The 25,611-nt window shown below is 47.0% G+C and overlaps 1 protein-coding gene across 1 annotated transcript in view; it reads right to left on the bottom strand.

Moving 5' to 3' along the window:
* Window positions 1-279: 279 nt before the first annotated feature.
* The window catches only part of NOL12 (nucleolar protein 12), a 66,632-nt gene continuing 41,300 nt past the window's right edge, over window positions 280-25,611 (bottom strand). Inside the window, exons 4-6 of the mRNA XM_078684087.1 lie at window positions 25,227-25,369; window positions 21,780-21,877; window positions 280-1,075 (exon numbers count right to left, since the gene is read on the bottom strand). Coding sequence (XP_078540213.1) covers window positions 904-1,075; window positions 21,780-21,877; window positions 25,227-25,369 — 413 coding nt within the window. The 3' untranslated portion in view covers window positions 280-903. The remainder of the gene's footprint in view (window positions 1,076-21,779; window positions 21,878-25,226; window positions 25,370-25,611) is intronic.

Below are 25,611 nucleotides of genomic sequence, written 5' to 3'. Positions count from 1 at the left end.
AGGGATTGTGACAGATGAACTGCCTTCATAGACACCTGCTCCACAACTATTCGCCAGTGCCCTCGCTGACAGGCAACATTATATCACCTAAGGAGGGTAAAGCAGAAAGTAAGTTGAAGACCTGTGCTTATGCTTCCCTTCCCAATGTTTAAAACTCTTGCTTTCCAGATGCTAAAGTGGTCACATCGCCCTACTTGACCCAAACGACTTCTCCTTTAAGTACCTAAACTTACCAGCCCCTGGACCGAGGAAAAAGCATGCACATATATAAAAACAAGACATCGACAAAAATCTTTATTTAAAGAAACTTTCAGATATACAAACATAGGTCAGGGAGCTGCAAGCAGCAGAACTCGGAAAGCATGGGTGGTCATGATCATGAAGAAGGTAAGCATGTGTTTTGGGAACGGTGAGTAGCTGGTGTGAGGGGGTCCTCAATGCCAAAAGAAAACCCACACTGGTCGATTCTTACAGCTCTTTATCAGATCCAAGTTGGACATTCATGCCAAGAAGATGTTCTGTCCTAAACAAATGTATTTGGAAAATACACCCTGAGAACAAAATTGTTAACACCACATCCTGGCAACCTCAATGTGGAAACCCAGAGGATTTATCCTTTTGCTGTGGCAAATGAACGACAAAGATTCTGTGGCATTTTGTCCTTGGCAGGACTAGACCCGTAAATGCACTGGAGGAACTGGAACTGCTCCAGGCTCCATATGTCCGAGTAACGGGGCTGTCCTACCACACATGCCCTCAATGTGTGGACTTGGTATCATGAGACAAGAGTGCGAGCCAGCAACATCTGACCTTCAGCACAAATGACAAAATCCCAAGCTCCACTCTCATCTAATTATAAGGCCTTCTTCCCAAAGACAGCACTGTTGTTCCACTCGCCTGCCATCACTCTCGGTTCTGTCCTCGTTTTCCAGTCAGCCGACGGCGCTGGGCTTTGCTGGTCCGACCTGCCTTGGGTTTTTTGACTGGAATGTCTTGTTGTCTGCCGGGTCGCTTTCCTTTGGTTTTTGCCTTCGTCTGGCTGCGGGCATGCAAGGAGGCTGTCAGAGAGCAGATTCTGGGGGTAGGAAAGAGATACATTTAAAAAAAGAAAAGAAACAAGCATTTGAAATGCAATAGGTCATGCATTTTTTAAAGTTAGAGCTATTAGCATTGTAATGTAAATGTTTTTTAAAAAACAGAATGCTTAACTGAAAAGTCGGAGGTCAGCAGTTGAAACCATCTCCTACGCGGATGGCTGGAAGCCAAGAGAAGCTGCCTGAAGGAAATTGCTGCCACTTCCATTATATACTAGAACGCCGCTTCAAAAAAGTACAGTCTGCGATTCTGGGTTGGGCGTTCAGGAAAATAGCTACAATATCCTCAGCGAGATTAAAATTGGCATACTGCTCTACCAGAGCGCCTAGAACCGGTTCGGTTTATCCGTGCGTGCTATGCATACAGTGCAATTCCTGCAGATGTCGGGCAGAGAGTCACCAGTCCACCTGGGTACTTTAGAGACCCTGCAGGCAGGCACTTTACCCTTGCTTCAGACCGCAGCAGACCCATTGCAGGCGGCAAGAGAAACAAGAAAGCAGCTTTCAAATTTGCAAACCGCCCAGTAAAGCGGCACCTAGCACGGTTTTATGAACAATGAGGACCCCGCCCCCCTCAACCACAACACGGTCCGGGAGCAAGCGAGGGCAATGGGAGCTTAGTCACCATCTTTCAACCTCGCAATCAGCATTTGAAGAATGTCCACGTTTGACGAGACTGTTGAAAACAATTAGTTAATGTTCAAACTTTCTATTATAAGCATAGCTTTACATCATAGAATATAAACTAGAATACATTTGAATTTTATGGAAAAAGTAATTTCTTGTAACACTTACTGATAAGTTGTATTAAAAATAACAAATAAAACAAAGTTTTTTTTACAGTAATTATCACCAATACCCATCTGGATGAAGGTAATTCTTGGATGTTCAAGGAATGCATCCTGCTTCAAAATGTCCGCCACAAGTACACGTGCCAGCCTGTATTTCCCACTCACGCATTTAACACTCTAGCACTTGTTTTCCACTCGCGTTCCGAGGGCGGAATTGAAACTAGGGCTAGAGGAGGTAGAGTATCGACGGGAGGCTCTGTATAAAGCGCTCCAATATCTTGGAGCGAGTTTGAAATATTGTAAACATTTTTTTATATACAAAAGCACATAAATAAAAAAATGCATTAACACGGATGAGGGGCGCGGTATTTACCATTGTGTGAACATGTTGCAAGGCGATTTAAAAATGAAAATGCAGTCAGCTAAGAGGACAATTGCTTCGGTTTAAGAGTGGTTTCTCACCACCCTTAAAACCCAACAATCCACGAACCCAAGGCAAGACAAATTTAAAAATAGTTCATCAAGAACAACCTAAATGCACACGGGAGAAAGAAGATATGCGAAAGGGGCAGTCACCATGGGCAGAATGAAAAAACTAAAGGCGGGACAAATGGGATGGATTCACCAACCAAAAGCACAGGATTTTAAAAGACGCACAAAGGCACTAATGACCAGCAAGGGGTGTGCCGAAACCCCATACACTAGATACAGCATGCCTCGCAGAAACCGCGCAGGAGCGGTCTAAGCAAGACCTAAAAAGGGACTGCCAGTCATTCATACAACTCACTAGCAAAAATAGCATCAATCCACCCCTAAACTTTGACAAACTATATGGGGCCATAAGGACAAAAGAAGGTTCAATGTTGATAAATAGAGAATGAGAGATAAAATAGGAGTGGTATAGTTGGCCGGTCCCTTGACATTCCAAGGTCTGTCTTGGAATCAACATTGGAGACCTCATTGGCCTATTCTTTCCTCGCGTGAAAGGGCTGTAATGGTTTTAATTGCCTTTTACTGAATGTAAATGGTAACAATATGAAAGTACCCACTTGAGTAATGTCAAATATGCATTATATACAAAACATGCAGTACCTACGAATAAGTACTGGAGAAGCATTAACTTGTTTTAAATAAATGTCACTATTTCCAGCACAGTGGCGTAATGTTAAATGATGTGAAACAACACTGAATGTACAAACCTGTTATCAGTGTGCATTCCTTGCATACAATGGCAGAGACTACTGATAATGTACATGGTGCGAAGAGAGATGAGCAGTTACAGAACCTTGCAGTGACAGGAGAGGGGCATTGACAGGGCACGGTAGGCATTGAGAGGCAGCAGCGATGAAGTAGAAATGATGGGGATTGAGTGATAGAGGGGATATAAAACATCTTCTGAGAGGATTGAGAATCGAAAGAGCACGACAGCAGAAATGAATAGTGATAGAAAGCCTGCAGTGACAGGAAAAGGTGGACAATGAAAGAAAAGGGGACACGGACTGTAGAGGTGCCCAGTATGTTTGGATTTATATAGCGCTTATAACCCAGGGGTCTCTAAGCGCTTTGCCTTGGGAACCCGTCCTGGCTTTTCCCTGTGAGATAGCCCCTACAGGGCATCCCCAAGGTGAAAGCCAGGCATCCCGCTGCGGGGGGCCGTTGTGGAGATTAAGCAAGCTTAATGCCCAGAGTTGCAGAGTGTGAACCCATGATTAGGTCAGGCACCGAAGCGAGAATTATCGAGTCCGTGGACATTTGAGCTCGAGACCCTGCCGCGTCGGGAATTGAACCCTGGTCCCGGGTATGACCTCTGCTTCAGGGTCTGCCTGCTCCAACCAGTGAGCCACACTTCTCCACAATGACAGAAGAGGTTGGACTTGGAGGGTTTGGGTAGTGACAGGAGAGGCTGGGTATGACAGGATAATTTGGCAGGGACAGGAGAGGTGGACACGGATAGGAAATGTGACACTAATGAGAATTGAGGAGGGAGGGGCAGTGACAATTGAGAGGGGCAGAAACGGTGGAAGGTGGCCAGTTACAAGGAAGTGGTCAGTGACAAGTGGTGGCTGCTACCGAACGGGGTTGGTGTAGTGGGTGAAAAAAACAAACAAAAAAAACATATCACTTACCAAGGTACTGCTGCCACATCTCCTCAGTCTTCTTCTCTTCAGACTCCAGGTAGCAGGAAGCACACAGGCTCTCCTAAGCCAATCATGACGCTGCTGTCACCAGCAAGACAGCAGCGTCCTGATTGGTCTAGAGTAGTGGTTCGGCGCTCAAACAGGGAGTGTTCATGACTGTTTGGCTGGTGCAAGACGGCCGACCAAACAGTCATGTCCACATAGAGAGTGCCCACCACTCCTCCCCCTGCTCTGGCCAGCCCAGCCCGCACCAAAGCTAGTACGGAAAAATAAAATGATAACGTTGCGTTCTTTTTTTCCTTTTTGAACTACTCTGAGAGCAGTGGGGCAACGCTACTTTGCCTTAGCAGAGGAGCCGCCGCTGTCAGTAATATAATAAGGAACCAGATTAGCGAGAGGGTCAAAGAAGGGCATAAGGGGAAGTTTTCAGAGAGGTTGAATGCGGACGATACTGGATATGAGGATACTGGCTGGAAAGGTGATAGAAAGGGGAGAAGTGGAGGGCGACGGGAGATGGAGGTAGTAATGGCAGAGGACAAGGACAGGGAGGCAGACTCTGATGAGGGAAAAGAACAGTAATAGGAGATCTGGGCGGTGATTTAGGCAGTGACAAGAGAATTGTGCCACAAGTGCACATGACAAGAGAGTGAGGAAGAAATGACACAATTACATGGAAAGAGTTTAGAAAAATGGACAGATCTGTAGTCCAGTCTGCACTGGGTCAGAAATTTAATAAGCTTCAGCCACATTATAACAGGCGATAATTGGAGTTGGTTAAGGGCAAGGTGTGAGTTGGTAATAGAAAGCTTGAAAGGCACTGTAATAGGCAGAACAGTTCACATTATCATCGAACACAGCTCAGATACGCTATATATTCAGCTTTGGCAAACCTAAGTAACTGCTTTGTCACATCATATAGGAAGAAATATCACGCACCATTTGAGAAGGTGCCTCTTTTGCATGGTTATGGTTGGCCCTCCCCCCACACTTTTTGCCTGGTTTTGATGTGGTTTCAAATGTAGTACACAGGGTTCCTGCCAACCAGGAGCCGAGTGTCAGTGCTCCTTCCCTAAAAACAAACTCCCAATTGGTACTCCTGCCTCCTGTCCCTAGTAACGAATATTTTCTTACCTGTCGGTGTAGTTTTGCAGCTTGAAGATCTTTCTGGATTCACTAGGCTGTGCATTATTCCGCAGTCTAGTGGTTGGGTCCTGAATCGTAGTGTTTTCTCGCTTTTTTTCCCGTAGCCCAGGTGGGCGTCGCCGTCCCACCTTTTGGTGTCCTTCCTGTGACGTCTGCACGCTTCCTGCAGAAGCTCACACCTTTGGGCGCCATCTTCCGATTATTTTTTTCTTGTTTTTGTGTTCGTGAATCCTTTTGCAATGTTTTCAAGTTTTTCCTTAAAGTGAATGAATTTCCACTTTGTCTCTTAAGGTGTCTGTTTCTATATTGTCCTTGTATTTCCACCTTCTTCTCCTGCCTCATCTTTCTGGCGGAGGTGGGTGGGTTCGCCAGTGAATCCAGAAAGATCTTCAAGCTGCAAAACTATACCGACAGGTAGGAAACTATTCGTTTTGCGGCGTGAATCTTTCTGGATTCACTATGCTGTGCATAGACTTTGTAGCAGTTTGTTATGTTTGCGGCGGCTGGGTGGAAGATGAGCGTTGGTTGTTGACTATATGTTGAAGCACTTTCTGTCCTACTTGTGCTTCCTTGTTCATTTGTATATCCACACAGTAGTGCTTAGTGAACGTGTGCACTGAAGCACATGTTGCCGCCAGGCATATGTGCTATTGTTGTTTCCTTTTTCCTGGTAGAGTGGGCTTGTGCCCCCTCTATTAGATCTTGACCTGCCTGTTTGTGGCAGAATTGTATCGTTTGTGCGATCCATCGTGCGATGGTGGCCTTAGTTACTGGTCTACCCAGGAAACTGCTTGCGAATGACACAAAGAACTGCTTTGTTTTCCTGTGCTCTTTAGTTCTTTCCATGTAATGCGTTACTGCCCTTCTAGCATCCAGAGTGTGCAGTGCCCTCTCTTCGCTTGTGGATGGTTTCTGAAAGAAGATTGGTATCTGTATGGTCTGGTTCATGTGAAACCTTGGGACCACCTTTGGCATTAAGAGTGGGTCCGTTCTCATCACCACCCTGTCATTGTGTATTTGGATGTAAGGTTCTTGTAGCGTTAGTGCTTGCAGTTCGCTTAACCTGCGTAGCGTGGAGATTGCCACTAGAAAGGCGGTCTTCATCGTAAGCATTTGTAGTGAGGCCTTATGGATGGGTTCAAAAGGCGCCTTCATAAGCTCCGTTAGGACTAAATTAAGGTTCCATGCCAATGGCAGCATCATTTTTGGTGGTGTGATCCTTTTAGCCCCTTCCAGGAATCTTTTTACTACTTGTGATGTAAAGAAGCTCTTTCCTGTCTCTCCTCGTGTCGGCTACTATCGCTGCTAGGAGTACTCTCAGCGAGGTAGAACTTAAGATTGATTTTAGCAGGTGTGTAAAATATGTTAGCACCGTTTATTCCTTTGTCATCTTCTTGTGTAGTTTTACCTTGATGCACCATTGTGTGAATCTTTTCCATTTTGCCCCATAGCATCTCCGTGTGGTAGGTCTCCTTGCCTCTCGTAGCACCCGCAGTGTACTCTCCAGGAGTTTCAGGTGTGCAAACTAGGTCTTCAGGAGCCATGCAGCTAGGCAGAGGCTCTCTGGCTGAAGTATCTCTCCGTTGTGCATGGTGGAGAGGAAGTCCTTCCTTTTCCCGAACTTCTGAGGTGGTCCCTGCGCCATTTCCACTATTTGTGAGAACCATTACTGCCTAGCCCACTGTGGTGCCACCAGAATCAGCGTCATGTTGCTGGTTCTGCATTTGCTGAGTACCCTGTGCATCAGTGGTATAGGGGGAAAAGCGTAGGAATTTTTTTTTCGCCCAGCTTATCCATAGGGCATTCCCCTGGGATTGTTCCCCTGGTTGCGAAGTATCGGCATTTTGCATTCTGGTGTGTTGCAAATAGGTCTATTGTTGGTGTTCCCCACTTCTTAAATAGCCTTCGTGTTTCTTGTGCATTGAGCTCCCACTTGTGGGATGCCGATGTCTGTCTGCTGAGCCAGTCTGCCTCCACGTTATCCTTTCCTGGTAGGTGTATAGCTAGGAGGGCTATCTTGAGTGGGATGGCCCATCTACATATGTCCTGTGCTAGGTTGGATAGTGCGACTGATTGTGTTCCTCCCTGTTTGTTGATGTAGAACATGGTTGTGGTGTTGTCGGTTTGTATCAACACACTTTCCCCTACAGTGGTTTCTGGAAGGCTTTTAGTGCGAGGAACACAGTCTTCAGTTCCAGGTAGTTGATGTGCTTGATCCCATCTGATGGAGTCCACTGGCCCCGCACCTTGAGTTGGTTCATGTGTGCTCCCCATCGTCTCTGGGATGCGTCTGTGGTGATGGTCACTGTTGGGTTTCGTGGTGTCAAAGGCTTCCCCTTTGTTATGTTCTCCTTGCTCCACCACGCTATCTCCTCCTGCACTGCCTGTGTTACACCCACTAGATCTTCCCAACTACCTGAAGCTTGTGACCATTGTTGTTGCAGCCATTCCTGTAATGGTCTCATGTGGAGCCGTATATTGGGGGCTAGGTGTATGCACAACGCCATATTCCCCATGAGCTTGCTCGCTGTCCTCACTGTCAGAGCTGGCCCCGTCTGGTACAGATGTGTCTCCTTCAGCAGGGCAAGTGCTCTCTTGTCACTGGGGAACACTTTGCTCTGTATGGTGTTAATCTGTGCGCCTAGGAAGATCTTCACTCGTTCTGATTCCATTGAGGACTTCCCTCAGTGTATTGAGAATCCCAGTTCTGTTAGTGTCTCTGTGACCCGTTGTGCATGTTCTTTGCATTGTTTGTAGAAACTTGCTTTTATCAGCCAGTCGTTGAGGGGTATACATGAATCCCTTCCCTCCACAGGTGCGCTGCCACGGCTGCGAGGCACTTGGTGAAGACCCTTGGTGCGGATTTTAGTCCAGGGCAGCGAACTGGTAGTGTGCTTTGTTGATGGCAAACTCAGTAAATGTTTGTGCTGCCGGTTCATGGGAATGTGTAGGTAGGCGTCTTTTAGGTCTATGGTGGACATAAAGACTCCGTCCCTTATCTGAGGAATGACTTCTTGTAGAGATGTCATTTTGAATTTTTGTGTTTTTATGTATTAGTTTAGGAACCGTCTATCCAGGATGGGTCTTAACGTTTCGCCCACCTTTGGTACGAGGAAGTAGTTAGAGTATACTTCTTTATTTCTTTCTTTGAATGGTACTGTTTCTATGGCCTCTTGGTGGAGGAGTTCTTGTGCTTCCTCGGTGAGTAGAGCTAGTTCTTTTGCGGAGCGCGCTTTTCTTTTTGGTTTCCTGTTTGGTGGTTTCTTTTCCAGTTCTATGCAGTTTCCGAACTGTATGATATTCAGTATACATTTGTCCGTTGTTAATTTCTTCCATTCCTGGAAGAAGTGTTTTAGTCTGCCTCCTACTGGTGTAACATGTTCGTTGATCTTTAGCCTGTGTAACCCTTTTTCGTTGACTTTGTTGTGCCCCTCCCATAGAGGTGTCGGGTGGGTGGGCACGCTTGGTGGTGCGGAGTCACTTTGCGGCGGGTTGCTGGCCCCCTCTTCTTGTTTGCCCTCGTCCATTCGCCCTCCCGCGAAAGGACTGGCCCCAAAGCTGGTATTGCCAGGTTTGTTTTTACTGGCCCCGCTGTGCTTGATTGTCGCCCTGGTAGCTCTGCTGGAATGTCTGATGTGACGTTCCCAGCTGGTTTCCCCTCTTCCGTTTGGCCTACGAGTCGGGGTGCCTCTTCTCATTCCTCTGAATTGCAAGGCCCCCATGAACCTTGCAGTTTAGTTTTCTTTTTGGAGTTAGGTGAGCTTCTCATCTACTGGTGCTCCGAACAGGGTTTCTCCATTAAAGGGGGTGTTCAGAATGTTATTCTGTACTTCCGGCTTGAAGCCGAAGATCCTCAGCCAGGCATGCCTTCTTTCTGTGACCCAAATCATCATGAGTCTGCTGCATCCAGGGCTGATTTCAGGCATGAGTTTGCTATATTCTTGCCTTCCTCCACCCAAGTCTGTTGCTCTGTTGGTATTGCTCAAGGAGGTGTTGTGCAGCTGTCCGACCTCGTCCCAATGCTGGTACATATGTCTGTTGAGTAGGGCATTAGAGATGGCAATGCGCCAGTGTACTGCCGCATTCCTTTCAATTTTCCTTCCAGTGAGGTCTATCCTCTTGCTTTCTTTGGTGGTGGGCCTGAGTTTGTGAGAACGTTGGCCCTTTTCCTGGCTGTTGCTGCAATGATGGAGTCAGCCGTGACGGATCCCTGGATGTAGAGAGGATCTTTAGAGGAGTGTTTGTATTTCTTCTCTGTCCTAGGTGTGACAGACCTGCAGCTTGCTGGTTCCTTGAATGCCTCCGTCCCCTGGTCCAGTACACTTGGTAGCATGGAGAGGAATTGACTACTGGTTTGAGAGGGGAGCAGGGTCTCTAAGAGGAAGCAGGCTTTTGGTTTTTCTTGCTCCAGTTTCACTCCATAAGCTGTTGCCGCGTTCCCAATGTCATCTGGCGGCGAAGGCCTCGAAGGATACGTCTCCACGGCCTCTTCTGGGCTTTTTGCGTCGAGGTCCTGCCAATCCAGGTACTGCGCCACCGAGGATGCCGAGCCCAAACTTGTGTGCTGGTCTTCCTCGTCATAGTATAGACCCTCTTCCTCTTGGTGTTCGGGAGTTTTCGGCAGCTCTCCAGCGTCGAACTCTTCTTCGTCCTCGACCTTGACGATCGTAGTCTTCGACGGGATGGTGAACCTTTACATCCGCTTGTCGAATTCTCTTTTCCTTTGCAGGATGTTATCCATTTCGGCCTCAAGCCATATCTTTTTCCTTTCTATTTCGGCGGCCTGTTCGGCGTCGAGCGATTTGGCTGATCTCTTCGACGTCGAAGTAGCCTTCGGGTCCTAGTCTTTCGGCGTCGAGCGTGCCTTTTTGGGGACGTGCTTCGACGACTAGGCTTTTCTTGTGTTTTCGCCATCTGGAGTCCTTTTTGAAGGATCCGCTGGGCTGTTTGTCCTTGGATGCAGCTGCGGCCGTCTACATTTTCGGCGCCAGTGCTGCTTTCGTGGACTCTGTTTTTCAAGAGTCTGACTCAGGCTTTCGAGAGTCTGTCAGGGATTTAGGGTTCGTTGTCTCTCCTACCTCTTTTGATCTTTTCTTATCGGTCTCTACGACCGTGTAGTCATCTGCTTCTTCGGCGATGTTGTCCTCTTCCTCACCGGAGAGGCCCAAGTCCTGAAGCGACGGAGGTTGACCGTGGCCTTGCATGTTGTAGTTGGCTCTCCTCTGTCTCTCTCTAACCCGGATAGTCTACGGGGTGAAGATGGAGCAGGCGTTGCAATCCTTGCTCTCGTGGTCGACCGGCAGGCAGAGGTTGCAAACCGGGTGCTGGTCCTTTTGCGCGTACTTGTGGTGGCAATTGCGGCAGAATTTGAACAGAGTTTTGTCCATTTCTGCGCTCAGGGGGCCCCCTGTGTGCGCATTCTCCGTTGGACGTCGAAGTCTTCGATGTTCTCCTCCTTCGTCGTCCCAGTTCAGTGGTCTTGTTTCTGGATGTATTCTCCAATCTTTTTCGGTAGATTTCAGTCTTTTCCTTCTTTTCTCTAAAAACTCTGGAACCTCTCGGTGACTATCTAGATCCAACGGTGGAAAAGAGAATCTGAAGATGGCGCCCAACGGTGGAAAAGAGAATCTGAAGATGGCGCCCAAAGGTGGGAGCTTCCGCAGGAAGCGTGCCAACGTCACAGGAAGGACACCAAAAGGTGGGACGTCGACGCCCAAGTGGGCTACGGAAGAAAAAAAAAGAGAAAAGACTACGATTCCGGACCCAACCACTATACCGCGGAATAATGCACAGCAAAGTGAATCCAGAAAGATTTGCGCTCCAAAACTGGTATCCTAGGTAGCTAGGGCCAGAGAGCTTGTCCCTTGGACACACCCTCACTGGGATAATGCCACTGCCCTTGCAGCCTGCATGCCCCTGTGAGGGAGCAAACAAATGTTTCTGGACCCCTAGGTAGAGAGAACCTGCTTCCCTGGGACCAGAAACAATGCACATCCTGGGAAGAGGTATCATGCCTCCTCCCCCATGATGATCCTGTGCTCAAAGAAGGGAAGCTTCAAAGGTCTACCGCTAGCAGCAGATGGCAGCCCCTGGTTTACTTTGGCGGAAAAGTTAAACAGGAATTGGCATAGCCAATAGGTCTTGCCTTTGGGACCTTGTAAGTGTTTAGTTATGCAGCACAATATCCTTGGTGCAACAACATCAGCTGTTGCATGGCTACACATTTATAAAGTCCCAAAGGCGAGACCTATTGGCTATGCCAATGCTTGTTTTCCACTGGGGCCTCTGGCATCCTTCCTATGCCACTGCCACCAGGGCTCACACCCAGTGCTGGAATTAGAAGTACTTTAATCTGGGAGCCCATAAATTGGTGGTCAAGATGGGCAACAAAAAGGGGGTGGAGTTACTAGGAAGGGAGTCATAAAAAGACATTTACCAGCACGAGGTACCAGCAGACTACAGATTTAAAATCGGCAGCACGGCCAGTGTAACCCGTCAGTATTGAAACGTGCCAGTAGGGGGTAATAATTGACAGCTACGCTGTCCTATAAAGGAACTTTGTTCAGCAAGTTTTTGCTACTGAAATGCCAACAGGAAGTGAACAGGGTCAGTCACAGGACAGGCATGTCTGACTAGGCTAACCCTGAATCGCCCAATTGGGCTGCAATGTAAATTAAAATACTTTTTGGATTATTAAAGTAGGCACTTGCAGACACCATGAAATAAAAAGCGTTTCCGAGTTATAGAGGCAGGCCAGCAGTCCAGAGGGGATCTCTATCAGTTTCTCCATCAGACACTGGAAGTTTTTATGGCTGGTAGAAGTAGGAAATTTAGCATGCACGCGACGTCTTTGCATCAGATGTTTTTATAACTAGTCATTATATTTTACTGTAATTGATAGCTTCTTTCACAGAAATACAGTGGCCATAACACTACACAGCCGCGCCAGACTCTCTGTGAGAGAAAATACATAGCACCGCAGTTATTAAAAGACTGCAAGTGAGCTAAAAACAGACAGTCTTGTTATTTATGTGTGGAAGAGGGACGTACAAATGTATATTTAAAGTCCGTGAAACCATGGTGACTTAAGAAGCCTCTTCCTTCCTTAAAACAAAATGTTTCAACGAAAGCGGATGGCCAAGCGTAACCAAGATATTGTTTTCCCCGTAGGATAACATTGGACTGTGTGAAAAAGTTGTTGATTTTTTAAAGTGAAAAGTATTTTTTAATTAAAAATTTACTTACCTGGGAGGAGCTTCGCGCGCATCCAAGATGGCCGCATGAGCTTGGGGCTCCAGAGACCCCCGTAGCCACCCGATTATATCCTGCCGTTAATCCTGAATGCTGTGGAGTGATTCTTGCAGTTGAAGCAAAGACGATCTGAATGCTGCAAACCGCACCTCGAAGGCGCCCCGGAAACCGGAGTTATGGACTCAAAGTTTACGGCCTGTCTCTCTCGGATGCCCGGAGCCTGGGTTGGCATAGTGCCCGTGGCGTAGTTCAAGAACAACGGCGCTGTATACCGGAAGTGGACGGTCCGGCCCCACAGCCTCACTTGGTTTCACTTTCGGTTTTGACGGGTGCACTCGCGACCCAGCTGAAGAGTGTGTCTGACTGTTGGACACCCCAGCTGACATCGGTGGTCACGGATAATTGGCATGCTATCCTGGAGGGTCGGAAGTAAGGGACTGGAAGTGTTCTACGAATAACAATTGCTGAGTGCCGCCTCCCTGGATTTGCCAACGTGTATAGCAGTATCCCCAAAATGGCGACCAAGCCGGAGGGGGACAAACGGCAGCAGAAGGCCACCAGAGGGGGAAGGTATACGCAGTCGAACAACATGGACCGTTACGCCCAAACTAAGGGATCGCCTAGTGGACTAGGAAAGTCACAGGAAGGAGTAAAGGATGCCTCTGCCCTGGAAACAGAGCCTACATTACAAGACGTAATGGCCACCCTTGATGGGATCCAATTCTCGCTTGGACAGAAGATGGCGACCCTGGCTCATAAACTTGATACAGTGTCCATCGAAGTCAATTTGATTCGGGCTGACCTCACAAAGGTAAATGAGATAGTGAAATCCTTGGACATTAAAACGGCTAGTCTCACGGACGATGTCTCGGAGCTACAACCCGAAGTATGGAATCTGAAAGCCTCTAATGACCGTGTTGTCCGTCGACTGGAGGATTTTGAAGGGAGAGCCCGGAGGAATAACGTTCGTATCATTGGGGTCCCGGAAAATGCGGAAGGGCAGGCAGCTGATCTCTTCGTGGAGGGTCTCATAACCAACCATCTTGGCCCCAAAGGCCTGAGCAAGCTTTTTACCGTCGAGCGGGGCCAAAGAATTCCGGGAGGAAGGTCGCGTGTCGGTGCCCCGCCTCGGCCCTTGATAGCCAGAATATTCAAGTTTAGAGACAGAGACGCTATCCTTCAAGCTTCCAGATCGGGAGGCTCCTTGAAGTATGAAAACTCGTCCATCAGTTTCTTTCCTGACTTTACACAAACAGTCCAGAAGCAAAGTCTGAATTTTATGGGGGTGAAGAGAAGGCTTCGAGATATGGGACTTAAATACTCTATGCTTCACCCGGCTAAACTGAGGATTGAACATGAAGATAGAACTTATTTTTTCGATGAGCCGGAGATGGCTGCAGCCTGGTTAGACACTTTGAAGGCCTGGCAGGAACCCCAGACACAGAGTGGAGGAGAAGATGGGAGTGCGCAAGAACAGGAATGATGACTGTGGTTCTGGGACCCGGGGACAATGGGGGAAAGGTTTCCTTTTATCTGTACTGTTTTGATTCACACCTAGCACGATACATTAAGGGGATAAACGGGCTATCGGTAGGCCTCTTTCCTCCTCGGACTTACTTTTTGTAGTTTAGTCTAGATGTTGGGGCGACAGGCACACTGCGAGTTGGGGAGGCTTGAAAGTCGTCAGCAGGGGTGCAGGGTGGGGGGTAGCGTAACGTGATGTTTGGGGGGAGGTGGGGGGTAACTGTTGTTTTCTGATGTTGTGTCTGAGTTTTCACAAGGCATTGTATTTCAAGCTAACTCCTGTAAGGTGCTGGGCTCGGAGGAGGGTTGGATCTCCTTTCTGTTTCATGATGGGGGAAGGGGGTTGAGGGCATTGTGTTGGCACATCAATGGGTTGGGGGACAAGATCAAGCATAGTGTGGTCATACAATTCCTTAAGAGACACTCCCCAGATGTGGTCCTCCTACAGGAAACTCACTTGGTTGGAAATGTGTGTAAGGCAATGAAGAGGAAGGGATATCGGCTTGCGGCGCATGCGGGTTTTACTTCTGGGTCCAGGGGTGTTGGGATCCTCCTTAGGGGTTCTCTCCAGTTTGTTGTTGACTCGGTCGTTGAGGATGAAAGGGGACGATATTCTGCGGTTTCGGGACGTTGGGAGGGGCGTACCCTCTTTGGTCTCGGTTTACGTCCCCCCGGGTCTGCAGAACACGACCTTTCTTGTGTTGGGTAAGGTTGTACTGGACCTTCCTAGTGGATTGTTGATATTGGGGGGAGACTTCAATGCGGTAGTCTCTGGCACCCTGGATAGATCTCCGTCATGGGATTTGAGGCGAGCACAAAGATGGCTTCCAGACTTCGTGGAAACACTGGGTTTGGTGGATAGTTGGAGATTATTTCATCCTACTCGACGGCAATACACTTTTCATTCTGGTGCTCATGGGAGTCTTTACCGGATTGACTATGGTCTGGTGCCTGCGGCCCAGGCTTCATCTATTGTTGAAGTATGGCATTTGGCCAGAGGTATATCTGATCATTCGCCTCTTTGGCTTAGTTTCGACTTTGCTACCGGCTCCAATGGTAGAGTGGCCCCCATTAATTCCTGGTACCTACGTGATCCCAAAATCCGGAAAGATTTGATAAAAGCGTTAGAGCATTATTTCCAGGATAATGAGGGATCAGTCTCATCGTCGATTTCGTTGTGGGAGGCGTTTAAAACTGTAGTCAGGGGTCAGGCTTTATCCCTGATCGCGGGTGTTAAAAGGCAGAAGGAGGAGGACGTAGTGAGAATTGAGTCCGAAATAGCTAATATAGAAATGGAATTGGAGCAGGAGGTGACCCGCGCCAGATTGCATGTTTTACAGCTTAAGCAGCTTGAGTATAGGACATTGGTCACTGACAGCGCGAGGGCTCTTGGTCGTGAGCAACAGGGGCGTCTGTATGATGTAGGTGATAAGGCCGGTAAGTTGATAGCCTGGCTGGACAAGAAAGATCGAGCAGATCGGGTCGTCCCAGAGGTTGAAGCTACGGACGGGACTTGTGTGACCGACCCGCAGGAGGTAGTTAACCGCTTTGCTGAATACTTCCGGAATATTTATACGTCCGTCTCAGATAGACCGGAGGAAGATTCGAGTCTACTATTGAGGGATATATTAAGCTTCCATGTCTGTCGGTGGAGGATCGGGACCTTATGCACAGTAAACTTACCGCCGATGAGGTAGCTTTGACAGTGCGATCCTTGAATACCGGAAAAGCGATGGGTCCCAATGGTCTCCCTATCGAATTATATAAGCTTTGTCCCGATAGAGTCGCCCCCTATTTGAGAGATATGTTTTTGGAGTCTCAAGAGTGTGGTGTTCTCCCCCGGGATCAGAGACTGGCATTGATTGTGGTGATTCATAAGGAAGGAAAGCCCAGAACTAGCTGCGCTTCATACAGGCCGATCATTGTTGAATGCAGAGCCTAAGATATTGACTAAGATACTGTCCAATAGATTAATAAAAGTCATTGGTGAACTCGTCCATCCCGATCAATCGGGATTTATTCCACATCGAAATACAGCCTTGAATCGGAGACCATTGCATGGGGTTCTTGCGAGGGCCCAAACCTTGCAGGAGCATGCTATCGTGGCGTCACTCGACGAGATGATGGCTTTTGATACGGTGGAATGGCCGTATTTAGGGGCTGGTGTGGCTAAGTTTGGTTTTGGTCCGGAGTTCATTAGCTGGGTACGTCTATTGTATACTGAGCCACTCGCGCAGGTAGTCGTTAATGGTCGTGTCTCGGCGCCATTTGGTCTTGGGCGGGGCACTAGGCAGGGCTGCCCCCCTCTCCCCACTTCTGTTTTCGCTGGCTCTCGAGCAATTAGCGGCTTGGCTCCGCTGGGAGCCCTCGATCAAGGGTATTCGTTGGTCTCCACAGTTTGAGCATCGGATCTCTCTATATGCTGACAATATCTTGCTTTATCTTTCCTCTCCGAGGAAGTCTCTAATTGTCCTCTGTGATGTGTTGGCGTCGTATGGCAGAAATTCGGGATTGATTATAAATTGGACGAAATCTTATTTGTATGTCTTACATGGTGACGCCCCAGTTTTGCCTCGGAACTGCCCCATTCAAATTGTAAGGGAAGGGTTCAAATATCTTGGTGTTTATATTTCCATGGATCCTATGATCCGGTATGAGCAAAACCTTCTTCCTCCATTGGCTCGGCTGAAAAGTGATGTGGTTGAGTGGCAGAGACTTCCACTTTCGATGTTGGGACGAGCGGCCCTTTTTAAAAAGATGTCCCTGCCGCGTTTCCTTTATGCCCTCCAAAACACCTTAGATGTCGTTCCTGCAAGCTATTTCCGTGAAGTGGAGGGTTTGCAGCGTAAACTACTCTGGGACGGCAGGCCACGTATAAAGTTGGCCAAACTAACGCTCCCGTGGTATGACGGAGGGATCGCCCTCCCCGACATCAAGAGATATTATTGGGCGTCGCAGCTAGGGGCTATAAATCATGGTACATATGGATCTGCGACTGATCCCGGCTACGCCATGGATAGGTGGGTGCTTCCGGGTGGCAATTATAGCAGAGCACTGTACACTAAATCAGTTGAAAAAACCCTGACAGGGCCGACTAGGGTGTGGGGCGCATAGGGCATGATGTTACTACTTCGCTTGGTTGGAAAGACAGATTGACTCTGGCTGCCCCACTCTTTGGTTCAGACAGATTTGGCAAACTATGGAACACGAAGGGTTTTGATAAATGGGAACTGATTGGAAAAACCACTGTAGGTGATCTCTGGGTGAAGGGAAAGATTAAATCATTTGCTGACCTACAAAAGGAATATGAGCTGAGTGGTACGGAGTATTTTCGTTATGCGCAGGTCAGACATGCACTGCGAACTGTCTTCCCTGAGGGGGAGAGGATACCAGAGGCATCCCCTTGGAAGACCGTATACTAGATGGACATATGCCCGATAGCACCATTTCCCTGGTGTATAAAAAACTGATTAATCACAGAGTTGATCTTTTGGTAGATCTGAGGGAGAGGTGGACCCGAGATGGCCTTGAAATTGATGATGAGGACTGGCAATCTGCGATCTCCTCTCCAAAGGAGGTTGCGATCCCAGCAAGATTGAGACTTGTCCAGCTTAAGATACTCCACAGAGTTTATGTCACGGGTCCACGTTTGATTAAAATGGGTCTAGCGGAGGAGGGTTTGTGTAAGCGGGGATGTGGCCTATTGGGGACGTTCCTTCATATCATCTGGGAGTGTCGACATATGGTGAATTATTGGGGCTCTGTTTACAATGTCATGCATGAAGTTACAGGGGTGGCTCTCTTGCCGGAGGCTAGGAGATGCCTTCTAAATATCTGGGAGCCCACGGATCTAAATACTGCACAGACCCAATGGGTCACGGGGACCATGATCGCTAAGCGAAATGTAGCACAACTGTGGGGTTCTGATAGGCCGCCATCGATAGAGGGATGGAAAGAAAGTATGGATTGGTGTATGTTCCGTGAAAAAACTGTTTATCTGGCAAGGGGTCGTCCTCGGAAGTGGAATAATATTTGGGGCCCCTGGAATGAATACATAGGGAATATTTGTGTACCACCTGCAAATGTAGTCTTGATGATCCAACTTCCCCATGACCCGATTGAATAAGCGTTTATGATATGGATGTATGGCTCCCCCCGGCCAAGAACTTTTGTATTGAATGTTGACGTTGATTGACCCTTTTCTGTACTATGCACCAGTGTATTTATTGATGCCTTGTTTCAATCAAAAGAAATATATATATATAAAAAAAAAAATTTACTTACCTCATTATGAAGACCTGGGTCTTAAAATAAAGTACAACCGAAGTAATAATTTTATAAAATTGGTCTGGATCTCCTTCTTGAGTAGTGTGTCCATTATTGATCATGTGGGTGCAATAAATGTCTTACAACCCGCTATGTTAGGCCTAAGGTTGCACGCCCACACTACCACTAATAGAGCCGTTTGGGTATTACATTAAGCCCTGTACACATTTGGGGAACCTCTGGACACGGTATCAACACCTAGTGGCAATATCATATCCTACCATCCTATCATTTCCTACACACCAGGGTAAGTGGAGGCTACTGATGTATTAGTTACACAAGAAGTTAGTAATTAACTTAGGCCATGCTTTTTCCGCCACCACTACTAGACGTTCATATCCCAATGATCTCCAAACTATCCAGCAACACTGCATATTACCTTTTACATCCATCTACAAATACCACAACAAGCAAGTCCCACCATGCAGCATTGTACATGGACTACAACATGCTAAACCTCATCAGAGCACAACCGAAAGTACGGTGAAGCAAGAACAGCAGATTTTGCAATGTACAAATGCCAACAACAGAATTTTAGATAAGATGAGCGCTAGCTGTTTGGATAGGTGATGGAATGAATACCCAATCTTGGTGAGGTGAATTTCAAGGAAGTGAGTTCTACTCCCACGTACTGAACCAGCTGCTGCACATCTACTTTTGAAATGTGTCAGGAATCCACGAAAGACAGGGGAACTGCTTGGCCTTCGGACCCCACTGAGAGAGTTAACTGAGTACTGTTGCCTTCTATGCAGGCCGGTCTGGAGCCCTTTAAGGAAAATCTATCAGAGGAGTCCCCGGAGGCGTGGCCTGTGGCGTTTCCTACAGCCGCCCTATCAGAGGAGATGCCGGACGGAACAAGAAGAGAGCACCCAGAGGTATGAGAGAGACTATTCCGGAGCTAGAAAGGACGCCGCGGAGGCTGCGGAGACCGGAGGAATCGAAGAGAGACAGAGAAAAAAGCGCTACCCCAGAGGAAGACGTCAAGCCAGGAGGCCAACAAGACCGTGTTCTGCCCCGCCACCCTCCAGGAAGAGGGTGGCTTAGCAAGGTACAGGCGAACCTTCAGGAATTTCCAGGACACGGGTAGGGGAGGGCGGTGATAGAGCGGGAGGTCACAAAAGGGTCCCAATGGTGTTGGCGTCTTGGTGATTTAATCCCTCACTCCCACTACCCTGCATCAGGGAGTGTTTACGCTTCCTTTCAACTGACCCTCGTATTATTTCTTTCTGTTTTGAGTTTAATCATTCATCGATACCGAGACCTCGAAAGCAAGGTGGAACCAGGACGGTCTTCTTCCCCCCTTCCTCTGGGAGACAGCTGGTGGAGAAAAGGGAATTACTCCAACCAGGAGAACCCCAGTATATTTGAACTGTTAAAAGAATGAACAAATAAAGAAACTGTATAGCACCATAATCCTAGTCACTGGTGTTTAGCATAGCTACAGACACCCGCTCCCTTACAAATAATAAATCTGAACACGTTAAAATCCCCAAGCAGCTGAGGATTGTGAAATAATTAATAAGAGTAGGAGCTGATGAAGGTGTTGTTGATAGCTGGATACAGTGGGAATAATGTCCAGTTCTTGCTGCATATGCAAACAAATTAAGAATGATCCATCTGTAAAATAACCCCAGGCAGTAAGCCGTAAAGAATTGACTCACATATCCAGGTTAATTCTGAACTTTCCTAAACATGTATTTTCTTTTGAGCTCACCACCACGCTTCTCTGCACATCCAAAAAGGAAAAAAAAGTATTTAGATTTCAAATATACTAAATGATTTTGCTTTTGCAGAGCCTGACATTGACAAAATCAAAGGCCTTGTGATCACAAAGTCCAAGTCACAATATACAAAAGGTAGTTTGTGAGCCACAAATGGCTTCCGAACATTCAAGGTACCTCTGAGAGCCACAGTGATTAGGAAGATGTGAAGGGTGTGAAAGGGTCCCCCCCTCCCCCCCTTCATCCTTCTGAATAGCAATAGAATACATCAATGGTTTGCAACAGCAACTGTGAGCCACTGATCAGATACCTGTGAAAGCAGGCCCTATGATTTAGCAGAGTAACAGGGGTGGGCATCGGGGAAATGAGATCAGGCAGAGAGGTTCAGAGGACCACTGCAAGCTCCCATTGATGTCCGCACATAGGTTGCGATTTCTCTTTTTAGATGCAGGCTCTGCACCTTCAAAGGACCACTTTTCAAATGTGAATGCAGGGAGGTTTGCTGTTCCTTGCAAATCACAATGCCTGCATTTACTGCCATTTGGTAGCATTCTGTGAATAATACCAATGGCTGTTTTGCTATGCCAGTTATGCATGTATCAAAGCAAAAACATGAAGGTTCAGTTGCAAAGCAGACTGCTTTTTGACCCAGCTTTTAATACAGAATGCCCATCCTTTCTATTTTGCTGATTCTCAGCCCCAGTCATGTCCACGGCATACATGAGTAGAGTACTGCAGACCCTGATGAGAAAAGAGTTATTTCTTTGAATTGGGACGATTCTCTCTTAATCTGGAAAGACCGAAGTACTGTATGTCATGATTAGAACAAGACGAGCTCCCTGTTCAGACCAAAGGCTAGGCCTGGGTGGTAAATTCCGTTCCGCTCGCGGAATTTGCAGAACTTGGGTAATTTTGCGTTCCGCGGAGAACGCGAAATTGCCCAAAATTCTGCGTTCCGTGACTTTACGAAATTCTTTGCTTGTTCGCGATCTCAAAATGCGTGTTTGCGAGATATTTCCCCCCCGAGCACGCAAACAGTGATTGCGCACAGGAAAAAAGCATCGCGAACAAGCAAATCCGCGCGATTCCCCGGAATTTCTGCATGTTCGGAGATTTTTTACCGTTTCGCGGAGATTTGCGTAACACGATTACGCAAATTCCGCCCACCCCAACCAAAGGCCTGCCTCAAGACACCTGCTGATATTATTCAAAACCCAGACAGGCTGAACTAGTCTCCTTGTCAAGAGCCGGTCTTCCTCCAATAAAGACACAAACTTAAGTCCAGTCTCTAAACTGCAATATACATGTTCGAATGACACAGAATCAAGTCTTAATCAAGATTTGACATGCTAAGCTCTAGTCTCGGAATAGGAGTTGGTTTTGCTCCAACTCGGACACAGACTTAAGTGAGGTCTCTGAAAGGAGGCCACTCTTGTCCAAAGTTATATCTCTAAACAGGAGCTGGTCTTGCTCTAACCCTGTAACACTGAAAATACAACCTGTGAAAAAGAAAACACAACAAAGCATGCAGTCCTCTCTGAATGCCTGATACCGAAGAGGTTTAACTAGCGTCAAGCTTCACTCATTACTTCCTGCACTTCTCCATTTATGTTGCTGCTTCCTGAGAAAGCTCTAGTCACGTGATTTTAACTCCACTCCGGCCCTGGTTTGTGCTAAACCCCTTGAAGTACTACTTCTCCCCTGAACTAAAGTCACCACCATCTTGAGTAATAGATTCAGGATGCCCTTGAGCCATAGCGTGCTACCCTCATCCCTTCAATGAACACTCACTTTTTGGACAGGAGTGGGTCTCCAGCCTTTTTGGGAAGTGCTTTTTCCACAGATCTTTCATCCTTTTTTAGGTCAACCTCTTCCTCCTCGTCTCCAGCCTGTAACAGGAAACAGAAGGTTGTGAACGCAGTACAGCAAAGGCTGCATATGACAATGTCACAATCATTCAGACTGGAGGGAGCAGTCAGAAGACAAGGGCAAATGGAGGACAGTGTAGGAGATGCAACAAATAGTGTAAACAACACTGCCAAAACAAAGGGAGGAGAGAGCAGAAAACATATGCAGATGTTTATTTATTTATTTAGAGGTTTTATATAGCCTGGCTGGACCCAGGGGTATCAGAGCGCTTTACATTTTTGAGACAAGAAGGTCAGTAAGACATGGGTCATACATATCATAAAAGTATAAACAACATAAGTCTCCACCAGACATATTTCACAGTGATAAATATGGGAAATAAGAACACCGAAAAGTGGGAGATGTGATAATCAAAAATAACCAGGCATACATTAAAAATTGCGGAGGATAGGGAGGTTGGTGGTCAGAATTGGGTTTGTAAGGACGAGAGCAGGAGGGGCAGAAATGAGGGCAGGCGGAGGACAAGGGAAGGGGGGGTGCAGGGAGGAGTGAAGGTGGTAAACAGGGAGGTGTAAGTGACGAGGAGGAAGGGCGAAGTAAGGCTGAAAAGAAGGGAGGCGGATGTATCTGAGGTCGGACAGAAGTGGCCAGTGGAAGATAGCAGATATGGATTATGGTCCCCAATATTTATTGAGGAGATGTAGTTTGAGTTCTTTTTTGAAGCAAGGGTAGGAAGGGTTGCAACGAAGGTCAGTTGGAAGGGCATTCCAAATGCATGGAGCGTTGCCGGAAAAGGACCGAGACTGGGTGGTTTTCTTTTTTTGAAGGGGGGGATGAGAAGGATGGTGTTTGTGCTTCTCAAGGAACGGGAGCAACCGGCTTTTGTGAGTTTGTTAGCGAGGTAGGTCGGTGTATTCTGATGGAGAATTTTGTGTGTAATGCAGGCTGTTTTGTACGTGGATCTACCTTCAATGGGGAGCCATTTAAGGATTTTAAGGGTAGGGGAGATGTGGTCGAATCGCTTGCAGTCAGAGGTAAGCCTAGCTGCAAGGTACAGCACAGATTTAAGCGGTGCGAGGTGGATCTTGGGAATTCCGGTGAGAATGGCATTGCCATAGTCGATGCGAGAAAGAACAAGGGATTGGACTGCTAGTTTGAAATCATCGATAGGGATGAAGGGCTTGATTTTCTTAAGGTGGCGGAGAGTGAAGAGGGCTCCTTTGGCAGAATTATTGATGTGTGTCTTGAGGTTAGGAGGTCGTCAAGTGAGATACCTAGTGATTTGACTGAGGAGGACAAAGATAAGGAGCAGTTGAGGGCATTAAGGTCAGAGATCCAATTCTGAATAGGGAGCTGGTTGTTTTTAGGGGAAAAAAGAATTATTTCAGTTTTTTTAGGGTTGAGTTTGAGGTGGTTAGTGTGGAACCAGGCTTGAATCTTGATGAGTGTTGTTGAGGTGAAGGATGTCAGCATGGGTTTTAATCTTATAATAGAGTTGGGTGTCATCGGCATAGAGATGGTAGTTGATCCCGGCTTGTTTAAGAATGAGTGTGAGGGGTTCCATGAAAAGGTCAAAGAGAGAGGGAGAGAGGATGGATCCTTGCGGAACTCCTAAGGAGATGGAGGTAGGGTTAGATAGGCAATTTTGGATTTTGATTTGTTGAGAACGGTGTTGTAGGTATGAGACGAACCATTTGTGTGTCATACCATTTAGGCCGAATCGATCTCTAAGAACATAGAGTAGAGTGGTTAACAGTATCAAACGCTGCAGAGAGATCAAGGAGGATCAGAAGGCTAGATTTGCCATTGTCGAGTGAGTGGTGGATGTATGTCATCAACAATGTTTAGCATGGCGGTTTCAGTGCTGCATCCTTTCCTAAAGCCAGATTGGAAGGGGTCTAGTAAGTTAAAGTGTTCAATGTGTCTCTCTAGTTGGAGAAGAACACATTTTTCCAGGGCTTTAGAAAGAAGGGGAAGGTTGGAGATGGGACGAAGGTTATTGAGGTCGTTTGGGTCTGCCAAAGGATTTTTGATAATGGGGGTGATTTGGCCTAGTTGCAATGAAGTGGGGACACAGCCGATGGCAAGGGAGCTGTTGATAATAGAGGTCCAGGTAGGGGTGATGATATGTTTAAGGTTTTGGACAAGTTTGGATGGAAGAGGGTCTTTGGTGTGGGAGGAAGGCTTGAGTTTGGAAATTATGTTAAAGACGTCTCTTTCCGTGACTGGCTGGAAGTTAAGCCAAGCGGCATTATTTTTAGTAAGAGAGTTAGGATGATTGGAGTCCAGGAAATTGGGGGGCAAGGAGGGGTAAGGGAGATCAGAGTTATGATGGGCCGTAGAGGGTGTAGGGGGAGTTCTGATGGAGGGTGGTATATTTAGAGAGGTGTTCGGATTGGTGGTAGGGATCGCAGTAGAGTGGAAGGATTGCTCAATTAGTTTAATTTTGTCTGAAAAAAAGAGAGCTATTTCTTCACATCTAGTCTGAGGCCAGTGGGACAGGGGGGCCGAAGCAGTTTGATTGCGCACAATGTTGAATAGTTCTCTTGGCCTATTCTGAGCTCGATCTAGTTGTGATCTGAGGAAGGAAGTTTTTTGTCTAAAGATGTGTTTTTTGTAGGACGATCTAGCAAGTCTGAGGTTGGCCAGGTTAGAAGGAGAAGGGTGCTGCCTCCATAATCTTTCAGTCAGTCTGAGTCTACGTCTTTCAATGTTTAGGTCTGTGTTAAACCATGATTTGATGGGGATATTTCTTTGTTTTTTGAGTTTGAGTGGTGCTAGAAGGTCAAGGGTAGCAGTGACAGCTCTGTTATATTGTTCGGTTAGTTTGTTCGTGTTGAGGGAAGGAGGGATAGCGAGAAGCTGTGCCTGAAGTTTGGATTCAAGTAAGTCGGGAGGGATATGACTGAGATTTCTGATCAGTTTCATGGGTTTAATAGTTTTGGACGGATGTAAAGGAAAGGAAGGACAGAACAGAGAAGCCACAGCAAGTTGAAGATAGAGGAGACACTAAAGCAAGGAGAATATGAAGTATAAACACATGGACAAAACATGGAATTTCTGAGATGTAAACGTGATCTCTATGGATTTAACTCCTTTTGTTTCATTAAGACAATTAACATGTGGAGGAGGGAATGAGGTTCTTTCCAACGCTGAAAACCCTTCTTGCTCCCTTCATGTGTCACCCCACTTTCACCGAGATAGCATTTCCATGATTACACCTTTGTGAGGGCAGGAAATGGAAGGCCCTCTGAAGACCATCACAACACTGAAGAAACGTGGAAAAAAATATGATCTGTGCTCATGCCTTCCACCACTTAGCGATCTTTGGCAAATGTCTATCCTTCCATTCACAGTGCAGAAACGTACCCCCCAGCTATCCAGACCCAGCAGGCCCACTCCAGAAAGATCCAGATCGCTGACCGTGGTCACAGTCACAGTGTGGTTGGGATGGTCGAACTGCACAGACTCTTTCTTTGATGTCACCAAGTGCTCCAGCTCGTCTGCCTCTTCTGTGGGGGTTACAAAGGCAGATAATCCATTAGAAAAAACAAATCAGAGTAAATCCTTAGTTCCCCAAAACCATAAACCCCAAGCGTTTTCTGACTTTGAGCAGCCCTGCCTAGTTTTCTGTATTTGGTAATAAAATTGAGATGGGCAGTATAAGAGGTCACAGTCCGGAGTATAATAGTCGGGTGGATTTGTACAAGGGTTCAATTCATGGTATTTATAGAGCACACAGCTACCTCTGAGG

The sequence above is a fragment of the Lissotriton helveticus genome, chromosome 1_1 (assembly GCF_964261635.1).
Source record: "Lissotriton helveticus chromosome 1_1, aLisHel1.1, whole genome shotgun sequence".
Taxonomy (NCBI): Eukaryota; Metazoa; Chordata; class Amphibia; order Caudata; family Salamandridae; genus Lissotriton; species Lissotriton helveticus.
Note: the sequence above shows the minus strand (reverse complement) of the source record. Positions and strands in the feature narration are given on the sequence as shown.